Source organism: Pongo pygmaeus, chromosome 16, assembly GCF_028885625.2.
Source record: "Pongo pygmaeus isolate AG05252 chromosome 16, NHGRI_mPonPyg2-v2.0_pri, whole genome shotgun sequence".
In the NCBI taxonomy this organism is placed as follows: domain Eukaryota; kingdom Metazoa; phylum Chordata; class Mammalia; order Primates; family Hominidae; genus Pongo; species Pongo pygmaeus.
This window is the reverse complement of record NC_072389.2, coordinates 57413028-57433892: the sequence shown is the minus strand read 5'-3', so window position 1 is coordinate 57433892 and position 20865 is coordinate 57413028. Positions and strand designations below refer to the sequence as shown.

The following is a 20865-nucleotide window of genomic DNA, read 5'->3' as shown; positions in this document are numbered from 1 at the left end:
CACACCAAAGTCCAGAGCACTGGGGAGCCAGCCTGTCTGGGTCCAAATCCTGTCTCTCCCTCTTTCTTGGAGCATGCCCCCGAGCAATTACTCAGTCTTTCTGTGCCTCAGTTTCCTCTTCTGTAAACTGGGAATAAGTGTGCCCATTCAAGTTGACTCCTGTGAGGATTAAACAAGTGCGAATTAAAGCACTTAGAACAGTGCCTCTCACACTTCAGGCGCTTGCGGCGAGGGGATGCTTCAGTCTGACAGAAGTCACTAAACATGCATCCTGGCAGAACTGTGCCAGCTCTTCATTCTAAAGGGCAGGAGGTGGCCTCAGAAGTGAGGGGTCCGAGATGCCTGGGCGTGGGCTCAGAAGCCCCAGGTCTGAGCCTGCGCGCCCACCGACCCACCGCCATCTCCTTTTGCCGCCCCCAGGCCAGGGACCTGATTCCTGCGTGAAGAAAAGAGAAAATAAGGGTGGGCCTCCTAATGCCGCAGAGACTCCGTCTCAGAACCCAGCAACTAGTTTTATTTTTGTATATTTAGATCAACAAACGAAGAGGGTTTCCGGTTCCTTGCTGGGGGAGCACCGTAGCTACCTGCGGCCAAGCCTCGTAGCCGTCTCCTCTCCCGTCCTCTCTCTGCCTGCAGGAGCCACGGGCCCGCAGCCCGCAATCAAGTCCCACAGAGCGGAGATCTGCACGAGAGGCTTGGGGATGGGAGGGCCGTGTCGCGGGGGCCTCACCGGTCTCCCCAGAAGCGGGGAGTCCCGACTTGGAATCCCGGCTTGGCCCTTCCCTCTGTGGCGTCCTCGGGCAAATCACCCAGCATCCTTAAGCCTCAGTTTGCCCGCTGGTAAAATGGGCGTCACACTCCCTGCCTCTCCCGGAGGAGAGAGGCTGACGCGGACATCGCACCGGGCACTGCGCCAGAGCGCGCGCCCAGGTGCGGGGGTCTTGGGGCTCAGGCGCAGCAGCCGGGCCTGCAGCTGCTGGCGTCATCGCGGAAGGCGGGGCCGCGGGGCGGTGCTCGGGGCCGGGGACGGCTGCTGGAGCGGCGCCCTCCGCGGCTCAGCGCATCCCCGCTCTCCGCTTCCCTCTCCGCCGCGTCCCCGCGCGAAGATGGCAACCGAGGGGCTGCACGAGAACGAGACGCTGGCGTCGCTGAAGAGCGAGGCCGAGAGCCTCAAGGGCAAGCTGGAGGAGGAGCGAGCCAAGCTGCACGATGTGGAGCGTGAGTGCTGGCCGGAAGGCGGGCGGGGCAAGCCGGACCGGCTCGCCACTTCCCGGGCGGGGGCGGCGGGGGCGGTGAGGGCGGTCGGAGCTGCGACGGGAGCCAGGCCCGCGCCACCGCCCGGGAGCAGGGCCCCGGGGCCCGGGCGCACAGGTGAGGCTTGGGTAGCGGTCCCGATCCCTGGGGCGCGCGGGGGTGGGGCCCTCGGAGGGTCCGGGCACCTGGCCGACCCCCGCCGCCAGCTAGCGGAGGACCGCGGGACTAGCTCCTCTCATCACCTGCCTGGAAGCTGCGAACTGATCGCGTTCTTGCCCCTCCCATGCGGAGGGTAGGGGGTGGGGTGTCGGTGGTGACGAGCGAGCGCGACGAGCCCGTGTAGGCACGGCCTAGGAGAGACTCCTGTTTTGTTTTTTAATGATCGTCTGGCTTTCTCCATCACTGTTGTATCTTTTCTCAGTTTTGCTTTTATGAGACTGCAATTTCAAGGCTCATTTTTCCAACCTCTCCCCTATCCTTGGGGCGGGGAGCTGGATGACGGGGAGAGAAGGGAAACGGAGGAGCTCACTAAATTCAACCGTTCAGTTCGTTTAAGGCTGTTTAAAAAGCTTTTGGATCGATGTGGTGGATTGGCATAAAAGAGCCATAGCAATCTTAAACTTGCATTCTTCACCACCACCGCCGTAATTCAGAACTGGCTCTGTGATTTTTATGAGTGAGCGATTAAATAGCCAGGTTCAGTGGCTCTTGGCCAAAACAGCGTTCCTTTACTTTGTCAGAGGGCTCCTCCTCAGCAGAGCTTGGGCTGGGGGCCAGGCTTGGGGAAGTGGTCGTATCTGCTCACTTTTCAGCTCTGAGGGTGGCATCTCCCCTTTGCTGAGCACCTCCCACGGTGCCCTCCTGCATACCTTGACGTTGTTCTCCTGCCATTCCTAATCGGTGCCACCCTTTACATTCTATTTGGAATGGAAAAATGGGGTTCGTGCTGGGGCCTTTAGCTTTTGATCTCTGAAGATCACTGAAGAAAAGTGGATGACCTGGATCTAGCGTGTGCTGTGCTTTCCTAGGAGTCTCCTTTAAATAGGAGGCACTCTAAGCTTAGAAATCGTGTCCAGCAATCACTAACCATAAACCCCAAATAATGTAGTTATGCAAATTGATACTTTTCTTACATAACAAGAGCAAAGGTGGATGATCACCTGCTGTTGTTCAGCTGCACCACGCACCCCCCACCAAGGGACCCAGGCTCCTTCTGCCTTTCTTCTCCATACCTTAGAGCAGTGGCGTTTGCCCCGTGATTATAATATGATTGCCACAGCTGCAAACATCACTTCTGTATCCAAGGCAGGAAGAAGGGGGAATATGGACACCAATCTCTCTTTGCTCCCTATCAAGAAAGCAAAGCAAAAGTTTTCCCAGAAATCCTCCTCCCAGTTTGAGACCAGCCTGGCCAACATGGTGAAAAGTATTCATAGGTCGTCTAACTTCTCCATTTGACAGATGAGGAAACTGAGGCACAAAGAAGTTAAAGGACTTACCGAAGGTCCCCTGCTAAGTGATGGGACCCGGATTCCCCCCAGGCAATCAGAGTGCCAGCTCAGGCTCACTTCAGATTATTTTTGCCAAACCCCTTTTGAGCTTCATGCAGAGGGCGTTCTCCAGAAACTCACTTATTCAATAGTGTAGGCTGCATGCCTGGATATTTTCAGCTTTTCTGTGAATTTGTAAGTTGCCTTAAGACAGAGATATAGCAGAGATGCAGCTTTTCAATAGGGAACCTCAGGGGGCAAATGTAGTCAATCCAAAAGAAGAAACTTTTTTTTTGTCCTACCAAGAGTGTGGTGCCCTCAAAGGCTAGGGCCAGATTTTAGACCCACAGTGGAAGGGTCTATCCCTACCTGCATATGTCAGAATTTGTGAGCTGAAAAGACCAGAAGTCATGTGGTTGCGTCCCTCTTGATTCCCCTGCAGCTTCCAGACCACTTCTCTTCTACCCCGCATAAAACCTTTGCTCCTTGAAGGTTCTTATCACTGTATTGACCTCTTCCCCTTTGACATGTCTCCTGATCTCCCAGCCAGGTTCTCTCATTTCTCTACTTTCTTTTCTTTTTTTTTGACACGGAGCATCGCTCTGTCGCCCAGGCTGGAGTACAATGGCTCAGTCTTGGCTTACTGCAACCTCCACCTCCCAGGTTCAAGTGTTTCTCCTGCCTCAGCCTCCCAAGTAGCTGGGACTATAGGCATGTGCCATCACACCCAGGTAATTTTTGTATTTTTAGTAGGCTTCACCATGTTGGCCAGGCTGGTCTTGAACTCTTGACCTCAAGTGATCTGCCCGCCTGAGCCTCCAAAAGTACTGGGATTACAGGTGTGAGCCACTGCACTCAGTCATTCTTTTCTTTATTCATCTTTATTTTTAAGAGACAGGGTCTCAGCCCGGCAGGGTGGCTCACGCCTGTAATCCCAGCACTTTGGGAGGCCAAGGCGATGGATCATGAGGTCAGGAGATTGAGACCATCCTGGCCAACATGGTGAAACCCCGTCTCTACTAAAAATACAAAAATTAGTTGGGCATGGTGGCAGGTGCCTGTAGTCTCAGCTACTTGGGAGGCTGAGGCAGGAGAATAGCTTAAACCAGGGAGTTGGAGGTTGCAGTGAGCCGAGATCACACCACTGCACTCCAGCCTGGTGAAGCGAGACTCCATCTCAAAAAAAAAAAAAAAAAAGAGAGAGAGAGACAGGGTCTCACTCTGTCACCCAGGCTGGAGTGGAGTGGAGTTATAGCTCACTGCAGCTTCAACCTCCTGGGCTCAAGCAGTCCTCCTGCCTCAGCCTCCTAGGTAACTGGGACTACAGACACGTACTACCACACCTGGCTACTTTTGTTTCAAAATTCTTCGTAGAGACAAGGTCTCACTATGTTGCCCAGACCTGTCTTGAACTCCTGGCCTCAAGTGATCCTCCTGCCTTGGCCTCCTAGAGTGCTGGGATTACAGGCATGAGCCACTGTGCGCCTAGCCAGGTTCTCTCACTTCTTAAGGACTTTGGCATTTCTTAGAACTGTGGCTTGAGTCTTCCTCTTGCCTCTGAGCCCTGCCCCATCCTGTGAGATGACGTGTGGGCCCCCCACCTTTGCAACCCCTGCTGCACACATGCCTGGGTTCTTGTCAGCACTTAGGACTGCTCCTCTTCCCACATCTCCAATTGCTGCCTCCACCTCCAAGCATAGTCTCTCCCTGGGGATCCTCCAGGATCCCAGCTCTCCTCTCCTCCAGTCTCTCAGCCCCTTCCTTTCTTCTCTTCCTTCAGTATCCAGTGTTGAGACTTTGGCCACCATTTCAGCAACAGTCTTGCCAAGCAATCCAAATTTCCTTGTCCTTCTGTCTCTTCATGGGAGCTGCCTGGCAGAACCTCAGCCTGGATGAACCTGCTGTCCCCTCTCTCTCTCGTGCCTGCAGCTGAACATCAGATGCTGCTGTAAAAGCGGCACACAGGAGGCTCACTGAGACCACTGTCAATCCCACAGTCACTAGTTCACCAAGGCTCTCAGAGCTGGCTGGAGTTTCTCTGGTCAGCTCTTCACAGTAAAAATTTTAGACTCTCTCTATGCGGCATGGGTGTCTGACTTCTCTCCTTCTACCTGGACTCCTTCTCCACAGAAAATGGAAGCTCTAAACTGATCCCTTAATGTCACACTTCCAAACCCACCTCCACATGCACAGACCTCAAACCTGTCCCTGTCCTGGCTTTGTCAGTTCCCTCCTACCACCAGGCGTGAGATCCCATCATCTCCAGCCTTCAGTCACCTTGACCTAGCAGTTACTCCTGTCTTCTCCTCTATTGACATGTATGCACACCGAAGCCTGTCACTCATTCAACACATTCTGCCGGCCCATTGTATGTCAGGCACTGTTCTCAGCCCTGGGGGATACTGCGGTGAACAAGTCAGACCAGCATCCCTCCCTGGCAGAGCTTCCATTCCAGTGTGGGAGTCAGAGGACAAATGAGCGATACGGGTGACACGCTAGATGACACGTATTAGAGAGAAGAGAACTAAAGCAGACAGCGGGAAATGAGGTGTTGGGGAGCAGAAGCTTTAGAGAAGGTGGCCCAGGGGAGCCTCATTGAGAAGGGCCTTTGAATCCAGACCTGAAGGAAGAGAACCAGCACCACGACTACCATCCGGAGAGCAAACTTCAAGCAAAAAGAGGAGCTAGGCAGAGGCCCCAGGAGGGGGTGTGTTTGGTGTATCTGATGTTATCTGAGGAAGAGTGAGGAGGCAGGTGTGTCTGGAGGGGAGTGTGCAGGGCAGAGTCCAGCTGCAGGTTATGCTGGGAGCTCATGCAAGACCCCGTGGGCACAGTGAAGATTTGGGCTCTTACTCCCATTGAGTCGGCAAACCCTTGGAGGGTTTCGAGAGAGAGGATGGATCTGATTGCTTTACTGGGCTCACTCTGTCTGCCATGTTTTGTGGCAGAACAAGACAGCTTGAGGGAGGAAAATGAAGTGTGAGAGGTAAGTGACCTGGGGTAAGAGTTCTTGACACTTGTCTCTTTCCCTCTTATCAGAGAGCCTGCCTTGGGTGCCACTTGCCAGCTCCTAATGGAAGTTACAGCTGAAGGTGGAAGAGCGAGAGATGATTTCTGAGCTTGTCTTGGTCCCATAGTTGACCCTGCAGCCTCTCTTACCTTACCCCAGCCCAGACTCCCCCAGCGCCTTCCTAAGTGTGTTCGTCCCTTGGCACTCAGGTGGGAAAGGGAGGAAAGGATGCTGATGAGTTTTACTTGTGGAAGTATAAGCTGGAGCCCTGCCAGGTACAAACAACAGTGCTGTCATTTTTCCCTGTATGAAGGAAAGTGGTATCATCCCCATCTGTGCGATAAGCGAGCAGGCTTAGCAAAGTCAAATAATTCGTTCAGGGTCATGCAGCTGGTTAGTGGTTGGGCCGGGATTCAGTTTGGGAATGATGCAGCTTTCTTTGCAGGGCTCCCCATTGAGCAAGTGGCTGAGAGCCTGGGGGAAGGTGGGAAGGGTCTGGTGAAGCTGGGGAGGACCATAAACTGAATCTGTTCACTCCCCAGAGCAGGGGCTGGCAGCATGCACTTTCCTGTATCTCTTATGGTGACTGGCAGCCCCTTAGTTAACAGATCTGTTTTTGTTTGTTTGTTTTGTTTTGTTTTGTTGAGATGGAGTCTCGCTCTATTGCCCAGGCTGGAGTGCAATGGCATTATCTCAGCTCGCTACAACCTCCACCTCCTGGGTTCAAGCAGTTCTCCTGCCTCAGCCTCCTGAGTAGCTGGGATTACAGGCACGTGCCATCACACCTGGCTAATTTTTGTATTTTTAGTAGAGACAGGGTTTCACCGTGTTAACCAGGCTGGTCTCGAACTCCTGACCTTGTGATCTGTCCACCTTGGCCTCCCAAAGTGCTGGGATTACAGGTGTGACCCACTGCGCCTGGCCGTTTTTGTTTGTTTGTTTGTTTGTTTGTTTTTTGAGACAGAGTCTCACTCTGTCGCCCAGGCTAGAGTGCAGTGGCACAATCTCAGCTCACTGTAAGTTCCACCACCCAGGTTCAAGTGATTCTCCTGCCTCAGCCTCCCAAGTAGCTGGGACTACAGGCACGTGCCACCATGCCTGGCTAATTTTTGTATTTTTAGTGGAGACTGGGTTTCACCATGTTGGATGGGCTGTTCTTGAACTCCTGACCTCAGGTGATCTGCCTGCCTCAGCCTCCCAAAATGCTGGGATTACAGGCGTGAGCTACTGTGCCTGACCTGACAGATTTGTTTCTGACACACACAGGCCTTGTTTCTTGCCCAGCTGAGATTCCCAGCCCCTGCTTCGTGATGACCTCAGCAGATATTTCCCATTTTGGAATCCAAGGATGGTTTTCTGTGAATTGGGAATGTGTGGCCAGACACATGAGTTTTATAGTACCAAATTAGGGTATGCGGCTGACACCAGAGGGGCATGGTTTATTCCCCAGAGCAACATGTGTTAGATGCCTGTACATTTTTGCATTTTAGTGTTGTTATATAGGTGGCCCAGTAGCCTCTGCCCTAGTCAGGGAGACCCCTTTAGGCTATCAGCTAAGGTAACCAACTCATCCCAGTTTGCCTGGGACCCTAGATATGTGTGTTTGTTTGTTTGTTTGTTTTTGAGACAGAGTCTTGCTCTGTTACCCAGGCTGGAGTGCAGTGGCACGATCTCGGCTCACTGCACCCTCCGCCTTCCAGGTTCAAGCAGTTCTCCTCCCTTGGCCCCACTAGTAGCAGGCACACACCATCTCGCCCAGCTAATTTTTGTATTTTTAGGAGAGATGGGGTTTCGCTATGTTGGCCAAGCTGGTCTCGAACTCCTGACTTTAGGTGATCCACCCGCCTCGGCCTCCCAAAGTTCTGGGATTACAGGCGTGTGCCACCACGCCTAGCCAGACCCTAGGTTTTAAAATGGAAAGTCCTGCACCCCAGGAGACCCTGCGGTCCTAGGCAAACCAGGATAGTTGTTACCTCCTATTGGCTTGGACTTGCCCAAATTCTTGCCTTAAGGTCAACACAATAAAATTGTATAGCATAAACTTTGAGGAAAAAATGGTTTCCTCTCTTCAGACACTGAGTTCTTCACCTCCATCCCTTTGGCCCTCATCCCCAAGCCAGACCCTTGGCCAACATTAAATATAGGAAGTATTAATAGCTTATATGGGTCCTCTGATGGGAAGCCAGCTCACATCAAACTCCACAGCCCCAAGCCCCATTTTCCCCTTCCTCCCACAGAGCTTCCTGCTTCTCCCCAGAGCTTTCTCCTTGTCACTTTCTGCTTATCTTCTACCACACGTGAGTACTCCCTCGCTTGATTCCAAGGCATTTTAGAATCATATGGTTACAGTGTGCATTCATTTCTGGTTGCTGCTGTACAAAGTTCCACAAACTTAGTGGCTTGCAATAACATACATTTGTTTTCTTACAGTGCTGGAGGTCTATAATCGGTGACTAAAATGGGTGGGCAGGTCCTTCTGGAAGCTTTAGGGGAGAATCCATTTCTTGCTTTTTCCAGCTTCTTGGGGCTGCCCATGTTCTTGGCCCAAGGCTCACGTGATTCTGAGCACTGCTTCTTTGGTCACTTCTCTCTCTGACTGTGACCCACCTGCTCCCTCTTATTAGGATCCATGTGATTATGTTGGGCCCACCTGGGTAATCCAGGATAATCCCCCCATCTCAAGATCCTTAACTTAATCATATCTATAAAGTCCCTTTTGCCGTAAGATAGCATCGCCACTGGTTCTGGGGATTAGAATGTGGATACCTTTGGGGGCCATTATTTAGCCTATCACACAGCTCTTAGATCAGGAGGGTTCCCCTGTTTCAGCTTCAGTCTTCCAGCACAAAACATTTCCTTCTCTTCCTAACAGCCCTGTCCCTTATAGATGAAAAAGCAGTTGAGATCCAGGGAGGGGTGAAGGGATTTCCCTAAGATTTTGTAGCTACTCTAATGTTGAATAGGGAATAGAGAAGATTCAAGCTCCCAGGACAGCTGTCCTCCTCACCATGCTAGACCTTCTCTTAGAAAGTTGAGATTTGCCAACAGTCTCCCTAACTGACCTAGTTCCATCTACCTCTTCTACTTCACCTTGGATCAGTCTATGCTTTGCTCACTGTCGCCAGTCACACTGGCCATCTTGGTGAGCTTCAGACCATCAAGCTTGTTCTTGCCTTCAGCCTTCAGACATGTTGTATACTCTCTTCTGGAATGTTCTCCCACTTCTTTGCACAGCTTACTTCATATATTCTGTCTCGGTTCATATTCCATCTCCTCAGAGGCACCTTCCCTTATTATAAAAAGCAGTAAATGTGCTGGGCACGGTGGCTCACGCCTGTAATCCCAGCACTTTGGGAGGCAGAGGCAGGTGGATCACTTGAGCCCAGGAGATCAAGACCAGCCTGGGCAGCGTGGAGACTCCTTAATATAAAATGGCCATGTCTGTCCCAACTTCCTATAATTTCAGCTCCCTTTCATTGTTCACTTCATCACTCTCTAAAATTACTTCCATTCATTTATTCTTTGTTGACTGATTGATGATTGGTTGATTTTATGTCTCCCTTACTAGAATGTTAAGTACCTTGGCAGCAGGTACTTTATTTGTATCATTTACTGTGGATCACCCTCCTACGAGAGTGAGCTAGGCTAAGTAAATATTTATCAAATGAAAAAAAAAAGAGATTGGCATTGAATAGAAAGAAAAGTAAATCCATGTATGAAAAGGTGTCGATTTTTTTATTAAGTAAAAGAAAATAAAAAGCAAAGTGCCAAACAGTATATATAACATGATCTTAATAAACAAGAGGTGCTTGTATATGCAGTAAAGGTCTGGAAGGATACACAAGGAACTTGTTATCGCTAGAGAGGGATATGGAAAGTGAAGGTGCTTTTCATTTTATACCCATCTATACATTTACTGTTTTTGAGCCAGATTCTCACTCTGTTACACAGGCTGGAGTACAGTGGCCCGATCATGGTTCACTGCCGCCTCAAACTCCTGGCTACCTCAACCTCTCAAGTAGCTGGGATTATAGTCGCACACCACCATGCCTGGCTAATTTTTTTTTTTATAGTTTAGCCATGTTGGCCAGGCTGGTCTCAAACTCCTGACCTCAGGTGATCTGCCTGCCTCAGCCTCTCAAAGTGCTGGGATTACAGGCATGAGCCACCGCACCCACCCTCATGAATTTTTTTAAGGTAATTCACAAATCTCTGACAAATACAAGTGAGATAAATGTGACTATAAATGTTTTCCTTCCATACAGGTGTTTGAGAGGGGTTTTTGGTTTGTTTTTTCTTCAGCTTTTAAGTTCCAGGGTACATGTGCAGGATGTGCAGTTTTGTTACATAGGTAAACATGTGTCATGTGGTTTGCTGCACAGATCAACCCATCACCTAAGTATTAAGCCCAGCATCCATTAGCTATTATTCCTGATGCTGTCCCTCCTGCTATGCCCCTGACAGGCCCCAGTGTGTGTTGTTCCCCCGATGTGTCCATTTGTTCTCATCGTTCAGCTCCCACTTATAAATGAGAACATGTGGTGTTTGGTTTTCTGTTTCTGCGTTAGTTTGCTGAGGATAATGGCTTCCATGTCCCTGCAAAAGACATTATTTCATTCCTTTTTATGGCTGCATAGTATTCCATGGTATGTATGTACCACATTTTCTTTATCCAGTCTATCATTGATGACCATTTGGGTTCATTTCACATCTTTGATATTGTAAATAGTGCCGCAATGAACATGCGTGCATGTATCTTTTAATAGAATGGTTTATATTTTTAATAGAATGGTTTATATTCCTTTGGATATATACCCAGTAATGGGATTGCTGGGTCAAATGGCATTTCTGCTTCTAGATCTTTGAGGAATTGCCACACTGTCTTCCACAGGGTTGAACTAATTTAATTTACATTCCCACCAACAGTGTAGAAGCATTCCTTTTTCTCCGCAACCTCACCAGCATCTGTTGCTTCTTGACTTTTTAATAATCACCTTTCTGACTGACATGAGATGGTATCTCATTGTGGTTTTGATATGCATTTCTCTAATGATCAGTGATATTGAGCTTTTTTTCATGTTTGTTGTCTGCATGAGTGTCTTCTTTTGAGAAGTGTCTGTTCTTGTCCTTTGCCCACTTTTTAATGGGTTTTTTTTCTTGTAAATTTGTTTAAGTTCTTGTAGATTCTGGATATTAGACTTTTATCAGATGGATAGATCGCAAACATTTTCTCCCTTCTGTAGTTTGTCCCTTCACTCTGGTGTAGTTTATTTTGCTATGCAGAGGCCCTTTGTTTTAATTAGATCCCATTTATCAATTTTTGCTTGCGTTGCAATTACTTTCGGCATTTTCGTCATGAAATCTTTGGCCCATGACTATGTCCTAAATGGTATTGCCTAGGTTTTCCTCTTTTCCTCTTTTCTTTTGTTTCTTTTCTTTTTCTCTTCTCTTCTTTTCTTTTTCCTTTTCTTTTTTTTTTTTTTTTTTTTTTTCGAGACAGAGTCTCGCTCTTGTCACCCAGGCTGAAGTGCAATGGCGTGATCTCTGCTCACTGCAACCTCCACCTCCTGGGTTCAGGCTATTCTCCTGCCTCAGCCTCCTGAATAGCTGGGATTACAGGTGCCCACCACCATGCCCAGCTAATTTTTTGTATTTTTAGTAGAGACGGGGTTTCACCATGTTGGCCAGGCTGGTTTCAAACTCCTGACTTCAGGTGATCTGCCTGCCTCAGTCACCCAGGCTGGAGTGCAGTGGTGCGATCTCGGCTCACTGCAGCCTCTGCCTCCTAGGTTCAAGTGATTCAAGTGCCTCAGCCTCCCAAGTAGCTGGGACTACAAGCATGCGCCACCACACCTAATTTTTGTATTTTTAGTAGAGACGGGATTTCACCATGTTGGCCAGGCTGGTCTCAAACTCCTGACCTCAAGTGATTCGTCCGCACTGGCCTCCCAAAATGCTGGGATTACAGGCGTGAGCCCCCACACCCGGCCTGGTATTGCCTAGATTTTCTTCTAGATTTTTTATAGTTTGGGGTTTTACATTTAAGTCTTTAATCCATCTTGCATTAATTTTTGTATAAGGTGTAAGGAAGGGGTCCAGTTTCAGTCTTCTGCATGTGGCTAGCCAGTTCTCCTAACATTATTTATTAAATAGGGAATCCTTTCCCCATTGCTTGTTTTTGTCAGGTTCATCAAAGATCAGATGATAGTAGGTGTGCAATCTTATTTCTGAGCTCTCCATTCGGTTCCATTGGTCTGTGTGTCTGTTTTTGTACCAGTACCATGCTGTTTTGGTTACTGTAGCCTTGTAGTATATTTTGAAGTTGGGTAGCCTGATGCCTCCAGCTTTGTTCCTTTTGCTGAGGATTATCTTGGCTGTATGGGCTCTCTTTTGGTCACATGTGAATTTTAAAATAGTTTTTTTTTTTTCTATTCTATGAAGAACGTCAATGGTAGTTTAACGGGAATCGCATTGAATCTATAAATTACTTTGGGCAATATGGCCATTTTCACTGTATTGATTCTTCCTATCCATAAGCATGGAATGTTTTTCCATTTGTTTGTGCCCTCTCTGATCTCCTTGAGCAGTGGTTTGTAGTTCTTGAAGAGGTCCTTCACTTCCCTTGTTAGCTGTATTCCCAGGTATTTTATTCTCTTTGTAGCAATTATGAATGAGAGTTCACTCATGATTTGGCTCTCTAGTGATTTTTGCACATTGATTTTGTATCCTGAGACTTTGCTGAAGTTGCTTATCAGCTTAGGAAACTTTTGGGCTTAGACGATGGGGTTTTCTAGATGTAGGATCTTGTCATCTGCAAACAAAGATAATTTGACTTCTGTCTTCATATTTGAATACTGTTTGTTTCTTTTTCTTGCCTGATTGCCCTGGCCAGAACTTCCAATAGTATGTTGACTAGGAGTGGAGAGAGAGGGCATCTTTTTCTTGTGCCAGTCAAGGGGAATGCTTCCAGCTTTTGCCCATTCAGTATGATATTCGGTGTAGGTTTGTCATATATGGCTCTTACTATTTTGAGATATGTTCCTTCAATACCTTGTTTATTGTGAGTTTTTAACATGAAGGGATGTTGAATTTTATTGAAGGCCTTTTCTTTGTCTATTGAGGTAATCATGTGGTTTTTTTCTTTAGTTTGTTTTTATATGATGAATTATATTTACTGATTTGCGTATGTTGAACCAATGTTGCATCCTGGGGATGAATCCAACTTGATAGTGTTGGATAAGTTTTTTGATGTGCTGCTGGATTCAGTTTCCCAGTATTGGGAATCATTTATTGATGATTTTTGCACCAATGTTCATCAGGGATATTGGCCTGAAGTTTTCTTTTTTCTTTTCTTTTTTTTTGAAATGGAGTCTTGCTCCTGTTGCCCAGTCTGGAGTGCAATGGCATGATCTCGACTCACTGCAACCTCTACCTCCTGGGTTCAGGTGATTCTCCTGCCTCAGCCTCCTGAGTAGCTAAGATTACAGGCGCCTGCCACCACGCCCGGCTAATTTTTTGTATTTTTAGTAGAGACAGAGTTTCACCATGTTGGCCAGGCTGGTCTCAAAGTCCTGACCTCAGGTGATCCACCTGCCTCAGCCTCCCAAAGTGCTGGGATTACAGACGTGGGCCACTGCACTCTGGTAAAATTCAGCTGCAAATCTGTCTGGTCCTGGACTTTTTTTTGTTGGTAGGCTATTTATTACTGCCTTAATTACTGCCTTAATAAAGACCTCATTATTGGCCTATTCAGGGATTCCATTTCTTCCTGGTTCAGTCTTGGTAGGGTGTATGCATTTAGGAATTTATCCATTTCTTCTAGATTTTCTAGTTTATGTGCATAGAGATATTTGTAGTATTCTCTGATGGTTGTTTGTATTTCTGTGGGGTCAGTGGTGATATCCCCTTTATCATTTCTGATTGTGTCTATTTGATTCTCCTCTCTTTTATTAATCTATCTAGTGGTCTATCTATTTTATTAATTTTTTCAAAAAAACAGCTCCTGGATTCATTGATTGTTTTGAAGGGTTTTTCATGTCTCTATCTTCTTTAGTTCCACTCTGATCTTGGTTATTTCTTGTCTTCTGCTAGCTTTGGGGTATTTTGCTCTTGGTTCTCTAGTTCTTTTAGCTGCAATGTTAGGTTGTTGATTTGAGATCTTTCTAGCTTTCTAATATAGACATTTAGTGCTAAAATTTCCCTCTTAACACTGCTTTAGCTGTGTCCTAGAGATTCTGATACGTTGTCTCTTAGTTCTCATTAGTTTCAAAGAACTTCTTGATTTCTGCCATAATTTCATTATTTATCTAGGAGTCATTCAGGAACAGGTTGTTCAATTTCCACGTAGTTGTGTGGTTTTGAGTGAGTTTTTTAATCTTTAGTTCTAATTTGATTTCGCTGTGGTCTGAGAGACTGTTATGATTTCAGTTCTTTTGCATTTGCTAAGGAGAGTTTTACTTCCAATTATGTGATCAATTTTAGAGTAAGTGGCATGTGGTGATGAGAAGAATGTATATTCTGTTGTTTTTGGATGGAGAATTCTGTAGATATCTGTCAGGTCCACTTCATCCAGAGCTGAGTTCAGGTTCTGAATATCCTTGTTAATTTTCTCTCTCAATGATCTGTCTAATATTGCCAGTGGGGTGTTAAAGTCTCCCACTATTATTGTGTGGGAGTGTAAGTCTCTTTGTAGATCTGTAAGAACTTGCTTTATGAATCTGGGTGCTCCTGTATTGGGTGCATATATATTTAGAATAGTTAGCTCTTCTTGTTGAATTGAACACTTTACCATTATGTAATGCCCTTCTCTGTCTTTTTTTATCTTTGTTGGTTTAAAGTCTGTTTTGTTGGAAACTAGGATTGCAATGCCTGCTTTTTTCTGTTTTCCCTTTGCTTGGTAAATTTTCCTCCATCCCTTTATTTTTAGCCTATGTGTGTCTTTTCATGTGAGACGGGGCTCTTGAATATAGCATACCCATGAGTCTTGACTCTTGATCCAGCTTGCCATTCTGTGTCTTTTAATTGGAGCATTTAGCCCATTTACATTTAAGGTTAATATTGTTATGTGTGAATTTGATCCTGTCATCATGATGCTAGCTAGTTATTTTGCAGACTTGTTTGTGTAGGTGCTTCACAGTGTACTTGTACTTCAGGTTTTTTTTTGTAGTAGCTGGTAACAGTTTTTCCTTTCCATATTTAGTGCTTCCTTCAGGAGCTTTTACAGGGCAGGCCTGGTGGTGATAAATTTCCTCAGCATTTGCTTGTCTGAAAAAGATCTTATTTCTTCTTTGCTTATGAAGCTTAGCTTGGCAGCATATAAAATTCTGGGTTGGAAATTCTTTTCTTTAAGAATGTTGAATATTGGCCCCACTCTCTTTGGGCTTGTAAGGTTTCCACTGAGAGGTCTGCTGTTAGTCTGGCGGGCTTCCCTTTGCTTTTCTCTCTGGCTGCCCTTAACATTTTTTCTTTCATTTCAGTCTTGGAGAATCTGATGATTATGTGTCTTGGGGTTGATCTTTTCAGGGAGTATCTTACTGGCATTCTCTGGATTTCCTGAATTTGAACGTTGCCCTGTCTTCTTAGGTTGGGGAAGTTCTCCTGGATGATATCCTGAAGTATGTTTTTTAGCTTGTTCCATTCTCCCCATATCTTTCAGGTACCCTAATCAGTTGTAGGTTCAGTCTTTTTACATAATCCCATATTTACTGGAGGTTTTGTTCATTCCTTTTCATTCTTTTTTCTCTATTCTTGTCTGCTTGCCTTATTTTAGAAAGATAGTCTTCAAGCTCTGAGATTGTTTCCTACGCTTCGTCGGTTCAGCTGTTGATACTTGTGATTGCATCGTGACATTCTTGTGTTGTATCTTTCAGTTCCATCAGGTCATTTATGTTCCTCTCTAAACTGGCTGTTTTGGTTATCAGCTCTTGTAATGTTTTATCATGATTCTTAGCTTCTTTGCATTGGGTTAGAACATGCTCCTTTAGCTCAGTGAAGTTCATTATTACCCACCTTCTGAAGCCTACTTCTGTCAGTTCCTCTATCTCAGCCTCAACCCAGTTCTGTGCCTTTGCTATAGAGATGCTGTGATCATGTGGAGAAGAGGCACTCTGGCTTTTTGAGTTCTCGGCGTTTTTGCGTTGATTCTTTCTCATCTTTGTGGGCTTATCTATCTTAAGTCTTTGAGGTTGCTGACCTATGAATGGGGTTTTTGTGGGGTCTTTTTGATGATGATGTTGCTTTCTTTCTTTTTATTTTATTTGTATTTATTTATTTATTTTGAGATGGAGTCTGGCTCTGTCACCCAGGCTGAAGTGCAGTGTCGTGCTCTCGACTCACTGCAAGCTCCGCCTCCCAGGTTGACACCATTCTCCTGCCTCAGTCTCCTGAATAGCTGGGACTACAGGTGCGCCCGCCACAATGCACAGCTAATTTTTTTTTATTTTTATGTTTTTAGTAGAGATGGGGTTTCACCGTGTTAGCCGGGATTGTCTCGATCTCCTGACTTCGTGATCCGCCCGCCTCGGCCTCCCAAAGTGCTGGGATTACAGGCTTGAGCCACCACACCCAGCTTTTTTTTTTTTTTTTTTTAAGACAGAGTCTTGCTGTTGTCTCCCAGGCTGGAGTGCAATGGCACCATCTCGGCTCACTGCAACCTCTGCCTCCCAGGTTCAAGCGATTCTCCTGCCTCGGCCTCCCAAAGTGCTGGGATTACAGGCTTGAGCCACCACACCCAGCTTTTTTTTTTTTTTTTTTTAAGACAGAGTCTTGCTGTTGTCTCCCAGGCTGGAGTGCAATGGCACCATCTCGGCTCACTGCAACCTCTGCCTCCCAGGTTCAAGCGATTCTCCTGCCTCAGCCTCCCGAGTAGCTGGGATTACAGGCGCCCGCCATCACACCCAGCTAATTTTTGTATTTTTAGTATTTTGTATATTTGTATTTCACCATGTTGGTCAGGCTGGTCTTGAACTCCTGACCTCGTGATCCTCTTGCCTCGGCCTCCCAAAGTGCTGGGATTACAGGTGTGAGCCACTGTGCCCGGCCTGTTTTTCTTTTAACAGTCAGGCCTCTCCTCCACAGGGCTGCTGCGGTTTGCTGGGGGTCCACTCCAGACCCTTATTGCCTGGGTCCCTCCTACACCTGGAGGTATCACCAGTGAAGGCTGCAAAACAGCAAAGATGGCAGCCAGCTCCTTCCTCTGGAGACTCCATCCCAGAGGGGCACCAACCTGATGCCAGCTGGAATGCTCCTGGAGGAGGCATTTGTAGACCCCTGTTGGGAGGTCTCACCCAGTCAAGAGGAATGGGATCAGGGACCCGCTCAAAGAAGTAGTCTGGCTGCTCCCTGGTGGAGCAGATACGCTGTGCTGGGGGAAACCTCCCTCATCCAGACCACCAGACTCAACCAGAGTATCCAGGTCCTACTTAAAGTAGCATTCTGGCCACGATCTGCCACAGCAGCTGTGCTGCGCTGTGGGGAATTCCTCCAGTTTGGACCACCCTGACTCCCAGGAACTGGCAGGCCAGGATGGCCTACTTGAGCTGCAGAGATGGTGTCTGTCCCTCCTACACGTCCACCTAGCTCGGTCGTCTCAGGCCATCTCCAACCTCTACCACTGGCTGGCTGGAATTACAAGACAGTGAGTCTTAGCTTGTGAGGTGCTGTGGGAGTGGGGCCCGCTGAACGACGGTGCTTGGCTCCCTGGCGTCACCCCCCACTTCCTAGGGGAATAGATGGATCTCCTTCCTCACAGGACTTTCATGGGCCCGAGTTTGCGAAAACTCCTGGGTCTCCGTGTGTGCCCATGCTGCCACCGAGAGTCCGCACAGCTCTGTGCTTTGGACCCAAAGCCCTCAGCGTGTTGGGCTCACGAGGTGATCTTCCGATCCACAGGTTGCAAAGATCTGTGGGAAAAGCGTGGTTTCCCGGGCGTGGTCTCACAATCACTCACCGCCTCCCTTGGCCGGTGGTCGGGGATGCCCTGGCTCAGTTTTGCTCCCCGGGTGGGCCATCGCCCCACCCTGCTTTTCCTCGCTCTCTGTGAGTCGCCCCGACTAGCTAGTCAGTCCCAATGCAAGAATCTGAATACCTCAGTTGAAGGTGTAGAATTCACTCGCCATTCCGTTCTCCACGAGCGCTGCGGATTGCAGCTGCTTCTAACCAGCCATCTTGGCCCGCCTTGTGTGGTTTTTTTTTTTTTTTTTTTGGTTTTGTTTTTTAAGGCTAGTCAAGTGAAGCAGTGGGAGTGGAAAAGGAACAAAGAAATATGTAACTGGTTGTAATCAATTAGTAGTAAACACCATTGCACTCGGATCAGCCTGTTTGAGGGTTTTGTATCCATCCTATCCCATTCTACTTTGGCACAGAATCAGACTACATGAGTTTTTTTAATTAGCGTTAAATTTTTTTTCTCCTTGATTCCTTTAATCTACCAAAAGGTGGCCATGAAAAGACTGTATATATTAGTGCAAATTTGAAAGTGATTCCAGGTCATTTTTTAAATAGTTTTGTTTTCCTATTTAAGCCATCTCACTTGTCTTCTTTGCAATCAGTTTCGGAGTATTTATTTTCACGGACATTTTAGAGCTTGTTCATGCTTTGGTTCCTTTTTTTTTCATTGCCTTATGATGTAATGACAAGGACCCTGTTGTGAATTTTCACTTTATAAATTTATATGATTTGAATTCTTGTGTATTGAGCTGCACACCATATCTTTTGCTTTCAGTTCATGTATGCACAGATTATAAAATAAATAACAAAAGTATTCCCTGAAAGTTGAGAGTAAGCCACATCATGATGAAAAGTTAAGTTTTTGCCAGAATTATATTTCTAAGGTCCTGTGAGATACTCTCTAATACCGTCATTTTACAGAGCAGGGTGCAGGCTCAGAGGAGACATGTGTTCACCTTTAATTTGTTAACCGTGCTCTTCCCTCAGGCCCCATTTTCCTTTTCTGAGAAGCAAGGGGGCTTGGTGTAGCTCTCTGGCCTTCACGCTTGCTGTTTGGACTCCAGGGGTAGACGTGATATTTGGAACTTAGGGGTAGCCGTGCCTTCGCGTCTGGCCATCACCCTCCCTCCACTGTTCACCAGCTCAGCTCTGCCTTCATCTGTTTTCCGTATTGGACTTCTGGTAAGATTTTGTCCATAAGCCAAAGCAGAGGCAGTTGGGGGAGACTTCTACAGGTAAAAATGGGAGCTTGAAGACTACCGCTCCACATGGTTACCCAACTCCAAGTGCCATCCAGTTGGGACCCGTCCATCATGTTCAGCCTGGCACACAGCACAGGGCCAGCCTGCGAAAGGTGCTCAGTCTTTGCTTGTTGAGTCATTCAGGTCTCTTCTGGCTCTAACTTTCCATGATTCTTCCAGCCAGGTGGCTGCCAAGCCAAGACCCAGGCAGGTTTCTTCACTCCTGATCTAGGCTCTCTAGCTCTGTGACCCATTGATCTGGCTACCTCAAAGAGGTATGGCCGGGCACAGTGGCTCACACCTGTAATCCCAGCCCTTTGGGAGGCTGAGGTGGGTGGACCACTTGAGGCCAGGACTTCGAGACCAACCTGGGCAATATGGTGGAACCCCATCTCTACTAAAAAAATACAAAAATTAGCCAGGCATGGTGGTGCGTGCCTGTAATCCCAGCTGCTTGAGAGGCTGAGGCATGAGAATTGCTTGAACCTGGGAGGTGGAGGTTGCAGTGAGCCAAGATCACGCCACTGCACTCCAGCCTGGGCAACAGAGCGAGACTCTGTCTCAAAAAAAGAAAGAGGCATGGAGGATCCAAAGTTAGGATGTCTCCTGGACTAAGAAGCCATTGTCAATGCCTCACCTACTCCTTGATTTTCTAAATAATGATAGCTACCCGCCCACAGATTCTCCCATTATTGAAAGTATGTAAATGTTCTTAGGGATCCAAGTATGTGTGCATGAGGTCCTTAGCCTCTCTGAGCTCCAGGCTCCTCATCTGTAGATGTGGAGATAAAGCCTTTGTCCTCAGGCTGTTGTGTAAAGCACTCAGCCCAGTGCCCATCACCCAGGAGATACACAATCAATGGTGGATATTGGCAACATACATCAAAAGCCTTAAAAAATATGCTTTCCCTTTGACTCAGTAATTCCACGAATTGGAATTTATCTAAGGAGATAATACAGTACAAGGGTATCATGGTAGCCCTGGGACAAAGTAAGTGTCCACCAGTAGGAGATTCAGAGATTATAGTATGTGTATACAGTGGAATGTTATGGAGTCATTAAAAATGATAGATAGACTGGGTGTGGCAGCTCACACCTGTAATCCCATGCCTGTAGTCCCCCAAATTTTATGTGGCATGTTGTCTGCTTACACACATATATATGTGTGTGCACATATGTGGAGGAAAGGCTGTAAGGGTACACACCAAGTGATAAGAATAGTCAGGCTAAGCAGAATTATAAGTGACCATATATTTTTATTTTATGATTATTTTCAATGAATATACATTTACTTCTATAATTCTATAAAAGGCAATCAAGACAAAACCATCTCTCTACTCACAACCCCTCTTTTCATTCACCCATTCTCTACGATTCTAAACATGATCTCTAGTTTTCATGGCTCCTCCATTTCAAAAGCCCCGTTTCTCTCCGGGTCATGTTATTTCTAGTCTTCTAGTTCTCAGCTCCTAGTACACCAACTCTAGATTTGCTACTCCTGGCCTGCCAGCTGCCTGTTAGGCACTTTAATTTGCCTTCTCAGTTGAACCTCAGAACACTCCCATGGATTGGGTCATTGTCTGCCATTTTCCTAAAAAACAGCAACAAAAGTAGACATTAGGAAGCTAATTTCCCAGTCGGGCGCAATGGCTCATGCCTGTAATCCCAACACTTTGGGAGGCAGAGGCGGGTGGATCTCCTGAGGTCAGGAGTTCGAGACCTGCCTGGCCAACATGGTGAAACCCCATCTCTACTAAAAATACAAAAATTAGCCGGGTGTGGTGGCATGGGCCTGGAATCTCAGCTACTCGGGAGGCTGAGACAGGAGAATCGCTTGAACCCAGGAGGCAGAGGTTACAGTGAGCCAAGATCATGCCATTGCACTCCAGCCTGGGCAACAGAGTGAGACTCCATCTCAAAAAAA

General features: G+C 47.1%; 1 protein-coding gene and 1 long non-coding RNA gene across 3 annotated transcripts in view; one reads left to right on the top strand and one right to left on the bottom strand.

The window, feature by feature from the left end:
* Positions 1-1105, bottom strand: part of LOC129013947 (uncharacterized) — a 29910-nt gene extending 28805 nt beyond the window's left edge. The window contains exon 1 of the long non-coding RNA XR_008494086.2: positions 585-1105. This is a non-coding gene — a long non-coding RNA (uncharacterized LOC129013947). The remainder of the gene's footprint in view (positions 1-584) is intronic.
* The window catches only part of GNB5 (G protein subunit beta 5), a 59356-nt gene continuing 38989 nt past the window's right edge, over positions 499-20865 (top strand). The window contains exon 1 of one of the 2 annotated variants that reach the window (XM_054450716.2): positions 499-1218. In XM_054450716.2, the coding sequence (XP_054306691.1) occupies positions 702-1218 (517 nt within the window). In that variant the 5' untranslated portion in view covers positions 499-701. Of the gene's footprint in view, positions 1219-1280; positions 1372-20865 lie in introns of those variants that run through there. The other variant, XM_054450718.2, reaches the window with a different exon arrangement.